Raw genomic sequence first — 17406 nt, forward strand, 5'->3', positions numbered from 1 at the left:
TCACAGCTCGGGCTTCGTCGCGGGATAGCGGCCTTAGCCGCTGTGATGAAGGGCGAGGCGGTTTTCCGGTTTCGGGTCTAACTGGATTTCAATAGCGTGGTCCAGCTTGTCTCGCTGCGGAGGGATCTCATCGGCCTCTCGTGGGTCGAAGCCATGGTAGAGGGGATGGAGGACCTCTGGCAGCTTAGCCAGGATTTCCTCTTTACTCATGTGGGGGCGCTCCATTCGATCGCGAAACTTTTCAAAGTCTTCAGGGAGGACTTTGGCTCCTGCCGCACGCAGCAGTTGGGTATCCGTCCATTCTTGGTCGGTCATATTGCAAAGTCTTTCAACCTCTTCCATAGAGGTTAGGCAGACCTGTTCTCCTCTTGTCACTGAAATGGCGGCCACCCGGCTTGAGATAAAAGCGATGTCGATAGGCGGGGGATGTTGAGGAGCCTTAGGATGGCGAGCTTTTTTAAGCTCATAGGCTGGGGGCGCTGGGTGTTTGCGGTGTCGGCTACTAGCAGCCATGCATGGCTTGTGGTTTTCTAGGCAGTTGCGAATGCAATGGTCTGAGTTGAATACTATTGACATAGTGTCCCAGTTTACCTGGGGGTTGTGGATTTGAAACCAGGGAGTGCCAAGGATCATTTGCACTCCGCTAACTTTGGTCACATAGGCAAGGACTTGTTCATGGTGGGTGTCGAAAGTTACGTGTACCCGTGTCATATGGGTAACGTTGGCAACTTGGGTGCCGTCTGCGAGCTCCAGGACAGCTGGGTCTTGGAGCGGAATTAATTCGTATTTGTGTGCGCGAGCATGAGATTCATCAATGAAGAGAGAAGCACAACCAGAGTCACCCATGAGTTCTACGTGTGAGGATGGTTGTTGAGAGGGAGATATCATCCCTTTGAATACTAATTGCTGACCTACCATAGGGAGATAAGTATTGCCACGAATAGCGGCGGCTGCGATGGCGGAGACGCGAACCCGTGGGCAGCAGGGCGTTCCAGGTTCTTGATCCGGTCCAGGATTGCTTGCAGTGTGGGGTCAGGTTCAGTGTCGTTGTCGTCGCAGTCTTCGGCAGTAGGAGAAGGGGGCGTTGTAGGTTCAGGTGTATTCAAGGGTTCTTTATTGAGTTTCTCAGGCTCTTGGGGTCCCTGGGGGCGACTTTCGCCAGGGACTACTCGTTTTCCGAGCGGGCGTCAGAGGCGGCCGCTGGAGGAGTAGGGGCTCGGACGGCGTTAATGCGTACGGCGGCCTTAGGGATAGGGACGCCGGCGGCCTTGCGGGCTTCGTTCAAGGCGGTGAGGACTTCGGGGTAGCGGCCCATTGAAGTGAGCTTGTCCATGTCCTTGCAGGGCGCGTCGTCGGAGTTAGACTTGTGGCCTGCACGGGTGCACTTGAAGCAGCGTTCCAATTCAGCTAGGACCTGGGTCTCCATGACAGTGCGCTCCCTGTAGGGTTTGTTGATAATAAATTGGTTGGCTCCGCTGCCTTTGGGCTGCGCGTTGTCGGCGTTGCGATTGCGGTTGCGGTTATTGCCGCCGCCGCCACGACCGCTACCTCCACTATTACCCTTGCTAGGGTTGTGAGAGGGCTGGAGGGCGGAGTGAAGTTGTTCGAGGTGTCGGAGCTTGTGGCTGAACTTGGCAAAGTCCTTGGTGAAGGTGTCGTCGCTCATGAGGTGCTCCGCTCGGCTGCGCCACTGGTCTGGCAACTTCTTGTAGGCTTGCAGAGTCTTTTCCTCGTCGTCCCATTTCAAGGGAGCGACGCCGGCTTTGAAGCGGGCCAGGTAGGAGGTGATAGTCTCACCAGGCTTCATGAAGCCTTCCTTTTCGTAGAAGTTGTGGGCATCTAGGCGGGTATTCAAACGGCCGTAGCAGGCGTCGAGGATATCCCACGCTTCTTGTGCAGTATGGAACTCGTCTCCTTCGACAAACCATCCGCTCGAGATATTATCCCAGGCTACGCCGGTGGTTTTCATGCGGATGTAGTCTAGTTGCTCCTCCTCGTTGTTGGCGAAAGGGTACGGATGGGCACGGAACCAGCTCTGCATGTCGAGTTTCCATTTCTGGTAGGTAGAGGCCTTTGTGCCTGTAGGGCCCTCAAAGACCGCGGGTTCAGGTTGTTTAGATCGTCGCTGCGTTGTGGCGGGCAGCGGAGCGTCAGGGCTAAGTTTGGTAGCTGAGCGGTGGCGGCGTACGCTAACGGGTCCATCTGATTCGTCAGAGATGGAGTCATGCGGTTTGCCGCGTAGAGATGGGCGCGCGGTGCTAGCATAGGCTTTAAGCTTTTCTTTGGTTTCGCCGTGCGCGGTAGACTCTTGGTTAAGGGCGGTCTTGTACTCCTCCTTGCGCTGGAGGTAGCGTTCGGCTCGTCGCTCAGCGGTGTCGAGTTTCGACTGGAGGTCTTGGTTGGCTACGTGGAGGCTGCCTCTCACCTCTTGAAGCTGGTTTGTAAGGAACTTTACCTGCTTTTCGGAGTTGAGTTTGGCGACGCGCTCGTCGATGAGGTCTTCCTGAGCGTCCGTCAGGCGCTCTTGAAGATTGGCGAGGTCGTTATGTAGGGTGTGGACGGTGTCAAAGCAGAACTGGTAGAGTTTCTCTCCAGCTTCCGTGGTTGAGCCTTTAACAAAAGCTTCGTCAAGTTCTCCTACTAGCCTGGGCTCGCCGTTGGCGTCGTACTCATAGGCGGCTAGAGTTGGCTGACTGCCTTGAGGCAAGTCAGTTTTGGGGATTACGTAGCCAATGACTTTGCGGACGGGCTTTGAGGTAGTCCCCTCTGTGCGTGGCGTAGGCGAGGGTAGCGGGTCCCATGTAGGCGGAGAGAGGGCGTAGCTAGTATGGTTGCCGTCTTCTGTTTGGTACGTAAAGGGGTTATCAGTGCGCTGGGCGTCCGACCGCTGTCGGAGAGCGGGGTACTGAAAGCCTGCGCGGCCGCGGGTTGTAGTGACGTTAGGCGGGGACGGTTGAAAGGAGTCGCTAGAGTCTTGAGCGTCTACGACAGGTGATAACGGGCGCGATGGTACTAGATGGTGGATTTGGGTAATGTCGGCCTCGTCGTTATCTGAGTCGGCGTCATAGCCCTGCTGCTCTAGCTGCTCGTTTCCGAAGGCGCCAGGTACAGCTGGGTTGCTGATTTGGCGTAAGTTGGCGGACCCGGTAGCGCGTGGCAAGGCGCTGCTGCGGGCGGTGGAAGCCACGGTAGGTCTAGCGAAAGACCTCGCGCTCTTACCGGGGCTGATCGTTGCACCGGCGGTAGGGTTGGCGTCGCTGCCCGAGGCGTCTCCCACATGGGGCGCGTCGGCGGCATTGCCGTCTGGGAACTGGGTGGACATGGCGTTGGTCTACCGTGTCGCGGGAACTGTGGGGATCTGCAACTAGCCGCACGCGCTGGGTTGCTATTAGAGCGCTGTTAGAGCGCTGTCAGAGCGCAGTTAAGGCGCTGTCAGGTTAGGAGCAACTGGCCAAGGACGCCAGGTTGCTGTCAGAGGCGTTTAATGGACTGCAAAAACGTGTTAGGGTCTCACAGGATCAGATATTTAAAACTGTGTTGAATTACAAAGTTTTTGCAGTACCGAGTTTCTAAGAAACTTCGGTAGAATTAAATACATGTGTGGGGCAGCGGGGCCTCGGCACCCGAGGCGCCGGCGTGGTCCGTGCTCAGAACACCAAGGTTCCAAACCATGACACTCGGGACTTTATTATCTTGTAGTTCTTTCCGTTTATATCTAGAAAGATAAAGATTTTAAGGTACTAGAAGTTCTCAGAAAGTCTTTAGCTAGTAAGAAAAGAAATAACGTTAATAAAGACAAGAAAATTGTATAGAGAGAATTGTAGTCAAGTTGATTTTATATTCTATATAAAAGAATAGCCTACGCTCTTACTCTTATATAATTGGTAGAGACTGAAACCCGCAGATAATTGGCCGAGCTAGAACCTTAAGAAGGAACTCTATACAACAACTAAATGCTTACTGTCTCTTACTACTCTCTTAAATCAAGCTAAGATAATTAGTTACCATATAAATCAGAACATAGATCCTTACATAAGTAATTATCGTTATTCCAAGAGGTAGTATTTGCAGCTGATTTATCGTCTACAGGTTAAGTTGCAGTCCTCCTATAAAGCATGTTGATATTATACGTAGCAAGAAAATAGGATCTATATAGGAGAATACGTACAACAGTGCAACCTGAACAACAACAGAGGTCGCCCCTTCTAAGAGTAAGGCAACCGGTACCTTCTTGGACTGGACAACCACCCTGGCGCGCCTCTAGACTAGAAGAGTGGTCGTCGGCATGGATTATCTTCAGAGCAGAAGAATCTTCGAGTCCAAGTTTGGTTGGGGAGCTTAGGCCCTGAGTAGCGAAAGCAAATGCCAAAACGATAGAGAACTTCATATTGACAGTAGTTGAAATAGTGGTCAGATAGATAGTGGTTGATAAGGAGTAAAAAGTAGTTGATAGTTGTTGGAATGAAGTCCAAGTGAGAGAGACATGTGTCTCGTCTTATATAGACACGAAAGGGACCTAGACAAGGACTCCTTGCTAATGTTCGGTCTAACAGTCTGATGCCCCGAATGGTATGTAAGAGAAAGCTCAGACTCCTCGTTAAACCAAGCTATAAGCCCGGCTGCATCGTAGTCGGGTCTCCCCTAAATCGTTTTATCAATCATTTTACCGATTCTGTGACGTACGTAGACTCCTAATAATGACAACGATCTTCATAAATCGGCTTTAACACTTAACATGCAACAGAGTCAGTCCGCGCATTATCCCGTACCGCAAATTATGCTACACCGCGAACTATGCCGAACTCTGCAGGTTAATAGCTTTACGTTTTAAGTAGAGCTCTTTTTTTGCTTACATGATTGTTATACTAACGCTCATACTTTAGTCCGGTGCGGTTCTGCTTCGGTCCGGCGCGGTCCTGCGGTAGCTTAGACCTATCTACAGGGTCACCAAACGCCAAGGCGCATCCTGGTGAGTCCTAGCCATTATCAGGCTATATCACAGTGTCGAGCCGTCGCGTCTCTATCTTCTTGGAGGAAAACCGGCAGTAAATCAGCATAAAAATGTCAGATTTGTGCATACACAATAATGAAAAGACTCAACTTATCAGAACTCATAGCAACTGATCGACCTGGCACAACACAGCAACAAGGCAATAGGCCAAAGACAACAGGGAATTGAGTGTCAGCCGGCGGACCTCTACCCACGACATGCAGTTAACTACCTTACTCATAGAAAAGGTACCACGAAGCAGCGCTACAACGCATAAGTGAGGATGTCGTATGGAGCCAGGCGGTCTGTATGATTTCGGGGTTGCAGTTTGGTTGAAAGGATTTGTGGTTTGCAATTTTTGGTGGTCAGAAGCGACATATATCGTAGAAAGGTCTGAGTGAGACAGTTTCGAGTGGGGTAGTGTATCTTCAGTAGTGAACAGCCAGGCGAGCGCGTGATTTCGACGTGTTAGTGGCATTGAGCTCTCACCCAAAGTAAAATGTATGTAACGTGCAGTGTGAGGGCATTTCCCCGGATGTCAATGAAAGAAAATATCGGGTGAAGCTATGGAAATGAATGGATTCGCTTAAATGAGCGTGAATTAAAGGTACATTAAGCATACAAGAGTGTTGTTACATGGAATTAAAGCTACTAGAATCAAGAAATACACCCGGAAACCCAATACCCGACTATACAGCCTGATCCATCTTCACTCACATGTCTCCTTACTTCACCTCGGGGTCATCAAGTCTTTTTCGCGTGCTTAGGCTACCCTTCCACATGAGTACCGTACCTTATATGAACTTTGATACATTAGGACCGTACTTCACAAGCAATTTTAGTCTTTCGATCTCTTGTCTCTTTTCATATAGCTCTTCATTAAAGACATGGTTTTCACCCCGAAACCTCCTGAGCTCCTCCCGAAGATCCTGGATTTCCTTGTTTTCCTCTAGAAGATTTTGCGTTTTCTTCATGGCTTCATCCGCGTTCTGGGTGAAATAGTGGCGCCAGTGGTTCACCTCTGCCTGCTTTTGATTCAACTGGGCACTCCAGTCGCGATTCAAGCGTTCCCGAATCTCCTTTTCAAGGTATGATTTTGCCGCTACGTGGATGGCGTTGGCCTGGGCAAGCCTCTTCCTCTCCAGCCTTAGGGCCGATATCTCACAGATCTTGGCTTCGACCATTTCTGCAAGTGTTTCGTTATCGGGTTCCGGACTGCCCTCCTCGTAAATACCAAGTTTTTGAAACAAGATGTCCGCCACCTTAACACGGAGATCCAGCGTATCATTCTTTTTCTTGAATTCTAATAGCAGGGTTGCAAGCTTATCCGTCCATTCCCTTGTCTCCAAATGTCTCTTTTGCTCTGACTCAAGAAGACCCTTCTGCAACACTAGGCTGTATTCGAGCTCGTCTAGCTTATCCGGTATGGGTCTTGCAAAGATGTAGTATACCAGAAAAATATTCGCGATGACCCACATAGAGTAAAAGATCCAGGTGCCCCATCCCAGAAGGAATCCGGTCGTTGTATCATCTGGAGAAACAACTGCCGCGGTTGTCTCATTCCAAATAGGCGTGGCTACCGGGTAGGAGGAGTAGGTATGCGTATATGTTACACACGGTGTTGCTGGATCAATCGGGTAGTGAGTGTATTTCGTAAGGTAGTTCACGTAACGGGAGACAGATGTCACCTGCTTCGTAACAGTGGAATAAACAGTGTCGGGAATCTTGGTCGTGATCGTGCTGGGTTCTTGGGTTAAAGTCGCAATTTCGGTGACTGTAATGGAGAAGGCGCGTTCATCAGGATGGGAAGAATTGCCAGGAAACAGCCGCCAATTGGGTACAAATCCGAAAAATAACAGAACGCATGTTCCGTAGATCATGTCGTACCGCAATACATGCTGAGCAATGCCCGCCATCGTAGCTGTTTCACGTAGTTGAGTTCGTGTGTAGGTGTTCGTGTTCGGGGAGGTAATTAGATTAAAGTCAACGGATTTGCCGATGCTGCTTGCGTCCAGGGCAGTTCTAGATGTTGCTGGTTGGTAATGTGACCGCCTCGAACAAAGGTCTTGCCAGTCGGGTGGCACACAAAGAACAGGTGGGGGAACGGAGAAATCGCATGTCACTACATGGATCAAGAATATAATAGACGACCAGACAAGGTATCAAAGAAGATACATAATAGTAATGGCCAGAAACAATAAGTGAAAGGGAACGCTATTGTGCTGGCGGTGGGATGAGACATTCTGAGTAGCCTCTGGCCCACTCCAGGTCATATTGTACTTGTTTGCTGATAGGCGACAATAGCTGGTATGCCATTCTTGAAGAATGATGGGCGTGAGAAAGGTGTCGCGAGCTGCGCCGAGACCTACCATAGGGTCGTTGTTTCTTTGAACCCTGACGTCTTTGATAGAGTGTGACACCACGCAATGCCTTGCAACCAATCTACGGAATCCAAGAATGAGTACATTGACTTGCTTCCATATATGGCTACGATTTAGCTTGAGCATGCGAAATTTTCAATCATACAGATGAAAGCAAAGTGAGCCATGCGACACATGTGTGGTTCAGTCGAATGACGTCGGATTGGGAGGTGTCGGTCGATGTTTTCTCCGCACAACGCTAGCTGCCCTGCGCTAGCGTTGAACGAAGCCAGCACACCAACAATCCCATACCCAGTACCTATCTGCACCATGAGCGCGGGGTGGTAGATCTACATCAAGACATGCTTACGCGTTTGGCCATGTTTGACTGGCAAAAACAACGCAATGCTCACTCATGCCCGAGCCCAAAAGGACGCAACACTACCTGGTATACCACCTCCGGACTCAGCCTACCGTCTGCGTGGACTTTGAGCCAATGCAGCAGCACATGCTCGATGTCGGCCGACGTGGGGAGATCCGATGGCTTCGATAGCCACTACGCGCAGGGCGATGGAGCCCACCCGTCGAGCTCGTAGCTCACAGCGCAAAATGCTTGCCTAATTCGGGCATCCTAACCCGCCCACAAAAGATGCTCCACAGCGGCACCGCGAAGCCGCTTGGAGCAAAATTGACAAAGTAGCAACAAAGTACACCGCCTCAGGCCGAATGAACGGGCCTTTGGGAAGGCTTAGTCTGGGGTACAAGAGCTTGTCGCCGTTTTACTCCACTTCCGTGTGGTGAATCCGCGCTCGGCGTAGCATGATACCATGGAGAGAGTCCTTAGGAACCGTGCCACAGGTTGACTGCTTATCATAAGGATTGCTTGTCCCCATCTTTGGCAGAGCCGCTTGCCTGAAAACACTCGATGCGGATTATAGTGCAGCCGCATACCCGAATACTGGAATTGAACTAAGTGGTGGGCACGCGACCACGGCTATTTCTCGGTTCCTTCTCTTAACACATGTCTTTCAGCTTCCGCCTGCTTCCCATGTTACTGCAATATACCAATTTCAACATGGCCCCAACAGCATCAGCAACCGCCGCAGTACCGACACTGACACAAAGTGGGGCACGGGTCGCCTTGGAAGCAGCAGAGCAGCATGCGCTCGATGTTGGAGTACCAATGTAAGATCCCGTGCCCCTCGGCGTCCCATCACAAGACCTCTGGAACAGATAGGGCTGACACAGACCAGGAGCGTAGCTGTAGTAGATGCGCACACACACCTTTTAGCCTTCACACGCATGGATGGCGCGAAAATAACTTCGATAAACACTGCCATGGACATGGCATTCACCGCCGCCGGGAACCGCATCCCCACCTCCGCATACCAAGAAACACCATGGCCGGGCAGCGCGACTTCGGGCATTGGCAACACAATCATGGGTCGCTTCACCACGCTCGGTGGCGGCGTGCCTATTCTCTCGGCTGCGGGAGACATACTGGGCGCAATAGGCTGTTCTACCGGCACAAGCATGCAAGATGAAGCCGCGGCGAAAGCGGGCAGGGATGCGGTGCTAGAAGTCATAAGGAAGGAGAAAGAAGCAGAGGATATACGGCTACACGAGGAGAGGCAGGCTGTGCTTACATTGTGGAAAGAAAAGGAAGAGGAAGTGGGCAGCCTGCGGGAAGAACTAGAGGGAATGGACAGGAGCAGCAAGAGGATAAGGCTCGATGGAGGGCGATCGGGCAGCGCAAGTGTTGCCAGCAGTATGGCAGGAAGGAGGTCGAGCACACAGACAGGTGTGGCACCAGATACGCCGCCTGAAGACGCTGCGCTGCATCCCAGCTTTGTTGGAGAAGTTTCCGTGGGACGATATTAAGCAATCCTCCACTACAATCATTTTGGCGTTTGGACGGTAACGACTCTCACTTGGTTATGCGGGAAGCATGGCGTTGGTCCATCTGCGTTTGGTAATCGCTCTCAGAGGTGAGGAAAGGCGTTTGAGATGGGTAATATATAATGAATACCATTTGATGCCCAGGCCACCTATTGACATATAACTCGTTCACCACTCTGCCTTGTGTTTCCGTCTCGTCCAGAGCTCAAATCACATGCAGTAGATGATGCACTCATTTACCACCACACCACGACCTTGATAAACGCAAGGCTCACACCCCTCCCATCACCTCCACTGCCGTCCAGCCAACCCTGAACCCGTCAACCCTATGATTCGCATGGCAGGCTGAACCACAGTTCCATGATCTCGGGACAAAAAATCACGGACCTTCCCACATACAATACGACAATCAGGCTTACAACAACCGTGCCTCGCGATGCAGACAATCTACTCAAACGCAGCCCCATCGGCGGCCTGCCGATCCTCGTGTCCGCCCATCACGCAACACGCAGTCTTACCACCGAAAAAAAAACCCCCCTCCACCACCCTGTCTTCCAGCAATAAGTGAGTGAACACGTGAGGTCAGCATTTCATTCTGGGTAAAGTGCTGAGTGACGGTCTTAGCAACCCTTGTGCGTAGATCGCATTGATTGATCGTCCCGAGGGCTTTCGCCAGCTGGGTCTAGTCTGAAGCAAACGGGAAAATCTGGGGTGTGGTGGTGTGTGGGTGTGCAGACGGGCAGCGGGTGGGTGGGTGAGTGGTATCTAGGCGTGGGGTAAGCGCGCATGTGGTGGCCCCGATCAGCAGCTACTTAGACTAGGCATGTTTCAACGCGTTTTACGTCCGCGGTGCAAGTGTGTGTTTTGTTCGCTGTGCGTGAAGCTTGTCTGTTGCGCACGAGTTGAGATGGTGCGGCGGGGAAGGAGATAAGGGAGGGAGGGGACCGCAGGGGTGTTGAAGGTTGCGTGTTTAGTTGGATGGCGGGAGAGATCGTATTGCTGACCGATCTAACATGTCGCTTTCTTCGGAACGAGGGCTCGGTAGTTAAAGTTACTGTTCTGAGTTGAGTTGAATTGTTCAAGTGTTTGAGGAGAAGGTTGTAGAGACCAACGGACTTGTAGATGTATGACGTCATTGTGCCCCGCGGTATATATCGCAATCGTAGGATAGACAGATCTGGATGGACATGTTATCAATCCGCATGTTACGGTGTTAGTTTATGCATTCATGCATGTAAGATGGGGGCTCTTCACCTCGGTATGAGTTGTCCCGGTTGTCCTGGTTCCGCGGACCGTTATCATACTTGGCGGTACGGGCAGAACGGCTCACGATATGTATGTTGCGAGTACCAACGTGTAAGCTTTTCCGATGACTTATATCCGAAACTAAGACTTCTTTTCTATGTTGCAAATGGAGTGCAGTGTTGGGTGGAGAGCGATACAATGACAACTGCCGTCACATGAGATTGTTACAGGAGGGCAGATCATAATGGACCAAGAAGACATTGATGTACCACAACCATAGATCTCACAATTCAAGAGGAGAGGTAGTTCCCAAAACAAGGACTTGTGTCATTTGTATCATGTGTCATAAAAATAATCATCCAAACCGGGTCTATCCAAGACCCTCTGCAATGTATATGTACCAAGAATGAAAAGGTAAAAGTCGTAAGTGTCACCAGTGAGTTTCTCAAGCCTCGCCCGCAAGGGGCATTTCCACCCTTCCTGCAACACTCCGCTTCAGAGTTTCCTGACCAGAGCAGATCTTCATGTACATGTCGACATTGGTTCCGACCGAGGCAGGGCAGTTGAATACCGGCTCATTGATGCCGAGGGTCAACAAAGGTTGGGGCACGTAGTAAGCCTGGGTAGGGCAATAGGTTCCAGCCTGACAGTCAATGGCGCCGCATGCGGAGTTGCTGGCTTCCATGGCGAGACCATCGTCGTGGCCAGGGCAGTTTGACGCAGAGTTGCCTTTAGCGCAGTCGACAAAAGAGATGTCGTACCAGATTTGTTTGCCAGCAATGGAGTACTCGAATTGAGTGTGATGTCCAGCAAGCAGTTCAGAGGACTTGCTGATCTTGAGGGAGGTGCCAGTGTTGGTCAGAGGCTCGCTGTGCTGAGAGCGCGCGGGAACGTGGACTGGGGTACCCCAGGCGTTGGGAGAGACACTCCAGACCCAGACGTCGTAGTCGCAACGGTTGGAGATGATGGCATTGCCAGCCAGTGCAAGACTTGCTTGTAGCGCAACAAGGGAGAGGCTAAGCTTGGAAAGCATTGTTGGTGATGTCTTGTTTGAGATGTATATTTGGAAATGATTGTTGGGTGCAAAATGCGTGGCGACTGATGTGGTGGGGTCCGTGTTTGAGATGAAAATAGAATATGAATGAATATTTTGTTGATGTTTAGCTACAGGGAGTGGAATTTTTGGAATGAATGTGATAAAAAGTCGATGCTTCAAGCAGATAAGGAGTGTGTGATAAAGATCAAAGAAGGAACGTGAACATTAACGTTAAGAAGTTGGCGGCTTTGAAGAAAATTTAGAGCGTCGCCCTGTTCTTTATCACTTTTCACATCGGTTGCCGAACAAAGGCTCTGGCCCCGGCCCCCAAAATCCTACCTGTAGCCACCATCCTACTTTGAAACACTAAGCACAAGACAGTCGTGCCTAGACAAACCCAAGTCCGGCGGCGGCTGCAGTATTTCCGCGGTTTTTTGCTCAGCGCTGTAGGTGAAAATGGTGTCATGGACGCTGGTTGGTCAGATTGCCTAATTAGGCTGCGCATAAGCTCAGCCTCCCGGGGTGGACGTAAGGAACTGCGCGGCTCGCCACGTTTTCAAACCTTATTCCGTACCTGACAGATCTGTGGTTTGTTTTTGGAGGTGGGCTTAGGGAGCACTCTTTGCGCCCGTGGTGCCTTTGTGTGATGGAAAGCTGTCAAGCTTGGAGGCGCACCCTTGGAAGGGGTGAGAAGTATGTGTTTTGGCAATGACTTTCAGAGTTTTCGGTCGCTCCTGCTAGTTTTTCGTCTGAAATCTTCGAGGATGCTGGAGTGGATGCCCAGAGGAGCCGCGTGGATACTTAGACCTATACCCGCCAATGAGGTAGCGATCGATGGCAAGGCAAAGCGATGCCGTGAAGCCAGCTGAGGCTGGGCCTGCCTGACGCCATGGTACATTAGAGCTACATGCAGTGGCTGAGTAGCGAGTCTGCCTACTCACTGGACCGATCATGGGAGTTCATCGGAACTGACGTGTCGAAGTCGTCGGGCGTCAGATACGACTGTGGCTGATGTTCATAGGTGCAGCTTCGATGTTGGGGGAGTCATCGGATAAATCAGAAAGTCCAAGTATTGTGCAAAAGCTCGATTCCAGTCTAGATAACAAGCTTGATATTTGCTTTTCGTATGTAAAATGCCGATAAAGGTCTGGACGATGACCTATGAGGTATGAAAGCCAAGACGCTACCCTGATGCGGTATCGTCTACGTCTGCTACCCAATACCTTCGACCCACCTGTACCTTTTGACTTTGCAGGTGGTTCTTGCCTGGCAACTCCATGTTTCGAAGCCATGTCATTCTCGCATCTTTTGCTGGACTTGGAATGTTTTACCCAACTCCCAAGCTCTTGTGTCAGATTATAAGTAACTTCAGGTTCCGGATGGGCACCGCAGCCATGGCAGGAACATGGAACCGCCCATTGGGTGCTTACTGAAACACCAAGATAGCGGAGACGGTTGGCAAGGTCAACGGCTAAGACAGTGGAGACAAGTGGTGAGCAGAGTTTTCGTGGTTTGCGTGTGCCCGTCCGGGATTCCGGGAGAGCGACTGCAGGTGTTCCGCAATCAAGGCTGAGAGGTGCATGCGAGTACGCGTGTCTGACCTCAGACTGAACCGGGTACTAGGTCAGCCTTCCAACAGCCGATAGTTGACAGGAACGGGAAAAGAATTTGAAAGGCTAATGCAGCAGAGTTTCTTCGCGAACAAGCTTATCGACGCTACTGCGGGCAGCTATCTAATCGATAGGAGTTTTCTTCTCCACGTTTCGAGTTTCAACCATTTCAACGGCCAATAGCGCCCGCATCAGCAGTGTGCATACACGCAGAGAAGAGTTTCAAAGACATTTCTTCGCGGGCCTAGATTGGATGCGCATTTGTCTGCAAAGGTCGGCGGCAGTAGAAGGTATAGTATTCAAGCCAAAATCACGTATATAGTGGCGCATGTTCGAGACGGTCGGAAAGTGCAGCGGGCGAGGAACCGGTCAAGAGGCTCGAGTGGCAGTCAACAAACAAGCATGGCACTACGGTGGTTAACTGCCAGCTATCCTAAATGTGGTGATAGACCCGGTATGAAATAGGGCCGCAGGGGTGGGCCAGTGGATAGAACTGTCCCGGGTCCGGAACGTTTGCTAGCTGGCCGCGCAAGACAACTGGCGCCCCACTGCTCGCAAGCAATCTTTGACGAGACAGAACACGAAGACATGCAGACCGTATCGCTGCCTCTGAGTTTCACCACGTCTCGCGGCTGGAGAGAGAGCCCCGTAGCCGCTTCGGTGCTTCCTCCCATGCGAGATGAAAGGCGAAAAAAAAAAACTGATTTGGTAGCGGGTGAGCAATTAACAAGCTGGCCCACCTTGCTTCAACGCTCATTATCACCACCATGTTAATCTGGGCATGAATACCTGGGCATGCTAGGCGGGCCGCGTGCCTCCGCTGGGGAGATGACGTCGAATTTCCATTTCGGCCCACGACTGATTGCCTCATGGCCATGTACGGCTCGTAGGCCCAGCCCAGCCCGTAGTTGCTTCGTTGTACCTTGCTCTACGCACTCCACGGCTCAACAATCACCATCTCGGCTTTGTTGTCAAGGTGCGCTAACACGTGGCGGCCGTCGTGCGCAAGATGAATGGTGTCACGTTGGTGGGGAAGTGTAGGAATCATCTGGCGCTGACTGGTGTTTCGACACGTCGACGTAACCCACTGCCGTGGCGGAAGCATGTCACGATGCCGGGAAGGATGCAGGCTTCCTCTCCGCGATTACAGACGGGATCTCCAAATTGTTTCTGATGCACTGTTTCAGCATGGAGGCTGCCGTCCGTCATTCTGGTAGTCCCGCCCGCAAAAGTCTCGACTCTCTGACCCTGCGATGATTATCTCCGCACAGACGTCAAGGCTGGCCTCTGCTGTTCGCCTTGCCAAAATCGGGCCAAGACAGCAAGACGGGTGAAACTACGCCGGGCTCGGCTTGTGACAAGTCTTGCACAAAGTGTTTGTCCATTACCCGAGTCATCGGCCATTATCCGTCAGCCAAAAAAAAAAAAAAAGGTACGATGAGCTAAGAGCATCACCTGAAACGCAGGCTTGTTCCTGGGAGGCTACGTAGTGGACAAAATGACCAATAGTACGATTACATATTTGAGCTATCCCGAGCTCTTCCTTCTCTAGGTTTAGCGTTCCGCCTACATTACCGAAGCGGGCGTCTTGTCCAGTCCCCTGCGTCCCCTGCGCAAGCCCAATGATCATCTGTCGTTTGCCCCTGAAGCTCGACATGACTGGCCCGAACCAACGAAAAACAAATCGAAGCGCCGACAAGGCGACAAAGATATCACACAAAAACCACTAACTGCCGCGTGACGTCGGCCAAACAAAATAAAGCGCTTCATGTCGACATTGTATGAACGGTCAGCCAATGCTGGAGTCGTGCAGGCCTCAGACTGCAGAACCTTGGCCAACTTGGCCAACGGCGTCGAGCACTCTACAGGGGATGAAATGAAAGGATCTGGTTGGTGTACCCAGGCCTGGTTCGGACGTGAATTGCGCCTAACATGTCCTAGTGTCAGGCACAGGTAAATCTGTGGAGGACGGGGCGTGGGCGGGCGTGCCATGGCGGCATGGCCTTCGTTTTCATTTCACAACCCTTGTCTGCTGCACAGCGCCTGACGCCGCGTGCGAGGTGCTTAGCGTTGCATTGTATAAATCTAGTCTTTCCCTCGTGTAAAAGAAAGCCGTTCCTTTGATACTCCAGGTCTGCGACTTCCAGGTTTCGACACAGTCATTCACTCCCTACAAGGTCAATTTTTTGACACCACGTTCACTACCGCCCTTCGGCATCAATACGCTCTCTTCGCAACCTACAACCAAACCTCTCGACCGTCGATTCTTCTTGTCAATACCTCGAGTCCATTCACCTAACAAATCTATCAACAACATATCAACATGCGTTCCGTCATCGCTTTCGGTGTCGCTGCCCTTGCTGGCTCTGCCTTTGCCGCTCCCCAAGGATACGGTGATATTGGCAACGTCGTAGAGAATGTACACGTTGTCGTCGAGACGGTCGTACACACCGTCTACCTCGGCGACGATGTCCCAGGCCCTAGCCCGACCACCCCCTGCACTACCTCTACTCCCGTCCCCCAGCCAACTCCTGAGGCTGCCTACGCTCCTCCCATCATCTCTTTCGTCTACCCTGCTCCCCCTCCTCCCGCGCCTACCAGCTCTACCCCTACTCCTACTCCTACTCCCACCCCCGAGTACACTCCCGAACCCGCTCCTCCTGCTCCTACCAGCGAGACTCCTCCTCCCGCTCCCACCGCCACTGCCGCAACTCCGGCTCCTTCCTCCGGTGGATACATCGACATTGTCCTCGAGTGGCGCTCAAAGATGGGTCTTCCCGCGCTCGAGATCGACCTTAAGCTCCAAGCAAATGCTTTGAAGACCATCCAGGATGCTGGTGGTGCGATGGTCCACGAGCTCAACCAAGGAACCATGGCCCAAGTTATGGCTCCTGGAGAATGCACTCTCGAGGGCTTCGGTGGATGCTACCTCGGTGGCTGGCTCTGCGAGAAGCCCCAGCTCCAGGGTCTTGATGGTGTCTGCCACAAGGCCTCCAAGGGATGGCAATACAACGGTCAGACCGACCACGCTGAGATCCTCATCAGCACCAACTACGGCAAGATTGGTTGCAGCTGCGACATGAACATGTGGGCCTGCGATCTCGCATAAGCACATTTCATCATCAAATTATCATGAGGGGGGATTTGGGGAGGGGTTCCATTCTTTTGTAAATGGCAGGGCGGCTTGGGGACTTGGCATCGCGTTTCGGCGCGGGGACCGAAACATATTCTCTTCTTTGTATCTTATGGTACATACCACCATTTATCATCCCTGTCCAATTTAGGGTGCATCAGCGTTCTTTCCTGTGTTGAGAATTACACATCTACGAATTCATGAGCCGATCCCTGCATCACTGCTTGCTTGTGTGTATGCCCGCGACTACCGATGACGATACAAAGGACGAGACCCATTTGCCATCAATGCCTACTAACAATGACTGTCGATCCATGATCCAACGATCAGCGCGAACCTCCACCCCCCTCCCCAAACTGACATGGACGTTGAGAATGACAGACCCCAGGCAGCTGTTGAAATTGGAGTCTGTCATCATCGCGAGCACAAGCAGCCTTCTGTGTGCTAAGACAGGTGCGGCCGGCCGCTTTCTTTAGGTGCCGCGCCGCGTCCAGCAGCGAACGACCCTACCGTCACAGCCCCAAACAATAACCTCGAGCTTGGCTTGATTGACAAGAATACTCGTGTCGCGGAGTCAGGTTAAGGTTCTTGGTTCACTAGCTGTTCGGTAGGATGCAGAGGACGCAGTACCGTAAGTAGCAGCAGCAGCAGCAGCCAGCGATGGCGAAGGCGCAAAAACAAAACACGTTCGGCACGTTTGCATCGGCTGGGCAATACAAAGTTTGCGCAAAAAGGGACCCTGGTGGCAACTCTCCTTGTGCTGTTCTCTTGTTACTGCCGCAGTGCCGCTGCTGCTAACGGTACCGTACCCTCATAGCTCATCCGTCTGGATCGCGTCTCGGTCCCATAACTGCGCTTGGCTATTCTTGGACGGGAAGCTTGTATCACTGTGGGCAGGGGTAATTGTCTTCGTCACTGCCCATCGCAATTTCGTTTTATTTTGTCCCCCCCTCGCGCCACACACGCACGGGCTCGGTGATTTACTTGTTCTTGTTCGGCAGCTTCTGGGCCCTTTCGGCCATCCATGGACGTCGTTGGTTGTTTGTACTTATTCGCCTGCGCGGTAATATGACTTGATATGTCCTTCTTTCCCGACGAGATTTTTTTTTTCCCCTGTGATGAAATAATGGGGA

General features: G+C 51.8%; 7 protein-coding genes across 7 annotated transcripts; 2 read left to right on the forward strand and 5 right to left on the reverse strand.

Annotated features, from left to right (window-relative positions):
• Positions 1–33: 33 nt before the first annotated feature.
• On the reverse strand, positions 34–846 carry PtrM4_097860 (uncharacterized protein; the record flags this gene model as incomplete). Its single annotated transcript, XM_066107243.1, has 1 exon — positions 34–846. One exon carries the CDS (start codon positions 844–846, stop codon positions 34–36), a length of 813 nt encoding a protein of 270 aa, XP_065962911.1.
• Positions 847–1165: 319 nt separating this feature from the next.
• Positions 1166–1426, reverse strand: PtrM4_097870 (uncharacterized protein; the record flags this gene model as incomplete). Its single annotated transcript, XM_066107244.1, has 1 exon — positions 1166–1426. One exon carries the CDS (start codon positions 1424–1426, stop codon positions 1166–1168), a length of 261 nt encoding a protein of 86 aa, XP_065962912.1.
• Positions 1427–1662: 236 nt separating this feature from the next.
• On the reverse strand, positions 1663–3322 carry PtrM4_097880 (Myosin-tail-1 multi-domain protein; the record flags this gene model as incomplete). Its single annotated transcript, XM_066107245.1, has 2 exons — positions 1663–1695; positions 1757–3322. The coding sequence occupies 2 exons, from the start codon at positions 3320–3322 to the stop codon at positions 1663–1665; spliced, it is 1599 nt and encodes a 532-aa protein (XP_065962913.1).
• A 2462-nt stretch (positions 3323–5784) lies between these two features.
• PtrM4_097890 (OmpH multi-domain protein) lies at positions 5785–6906 on the reverse strand (the record flags this gene model as incomplete). The annotated part of the gene is made up of 1 exon (XM_001933841.2): positions 5785–6906. The coding sequence occupies one exon, from the start codon at positions 6904–6906 to the stop codon at positions 5785–5787; it is 1122 nt and encodes a 373-aa protein (XP_001933876.2).
• A 1519-nt stretch (positions 6907–8425) lies between these two features.
• On the forward strand, positions 8426–9231 carry PtrM4_097900 (GlcG, protein, involved in utilization glycolate and propanediol; the record flags this gene model as incomplete). The annotated part of the gene is made up of 2 exons (XM_001933840.1): positions 8426–8535; positions 8604–9231. The coding sequence occupies 2 exons, from the start codon at positions 8426–8428 to the stop codon at positions 9229–9231; spliced, it is 738 nt and encodes a 245-aa protein (XP_001933875.1).
• Positions 9232–10939: 1708 nt separating this feature from the next.
• Positions 10940–11527, reverse strand: PtrM4_097910 (uncharacterized protein; the record flags this gene model as incomplete). The annotated part of the gene is made up of 1 exon (XM_001933839.2): positions 10940–11527. One exon carries the CDS (start codon positions 11525–11527, stop codon positions 10940–10942), a length of 588 nt encoding a protein of 195 aa, XP_001933874.1.
• A 3936-nt stretch (positions 11528–15463) lies between these two features.
• On the forward strand, positions 15464–16249 carry PtrM4_097920 (Periplasmic protein TonB; the record flags this gene model as incomplete). The annotated part of the gene is made up of 1 exon (XM_066107246.1): positions 15464–16249. The coding sequence occupies one exon, from the start codon at positions 15464–15466 to the stop codon at positions 16247–16249; it is 786 nt and encodes a 261-aa protein (XP_065962914.1).
• Between the last annotated feature and the right edge of the window lie 1157 nt (positions 16250–17406).

Source organism: Pyrenophora tritici-repentis, chromosome 4 (assembly GCF_003171515.1).
Source record: "Pyrenophora tritici-repentis strain M4 chromosome 4, whole genome shotgun sequence".
Taxonomy (NCBI): Eukaryota; Fungi; Ascomycota; class Dothideomycetes; order Pleosporales; family Pleosporaceae; genus Pyrenophora; species Pyrenophora tritici-repentis.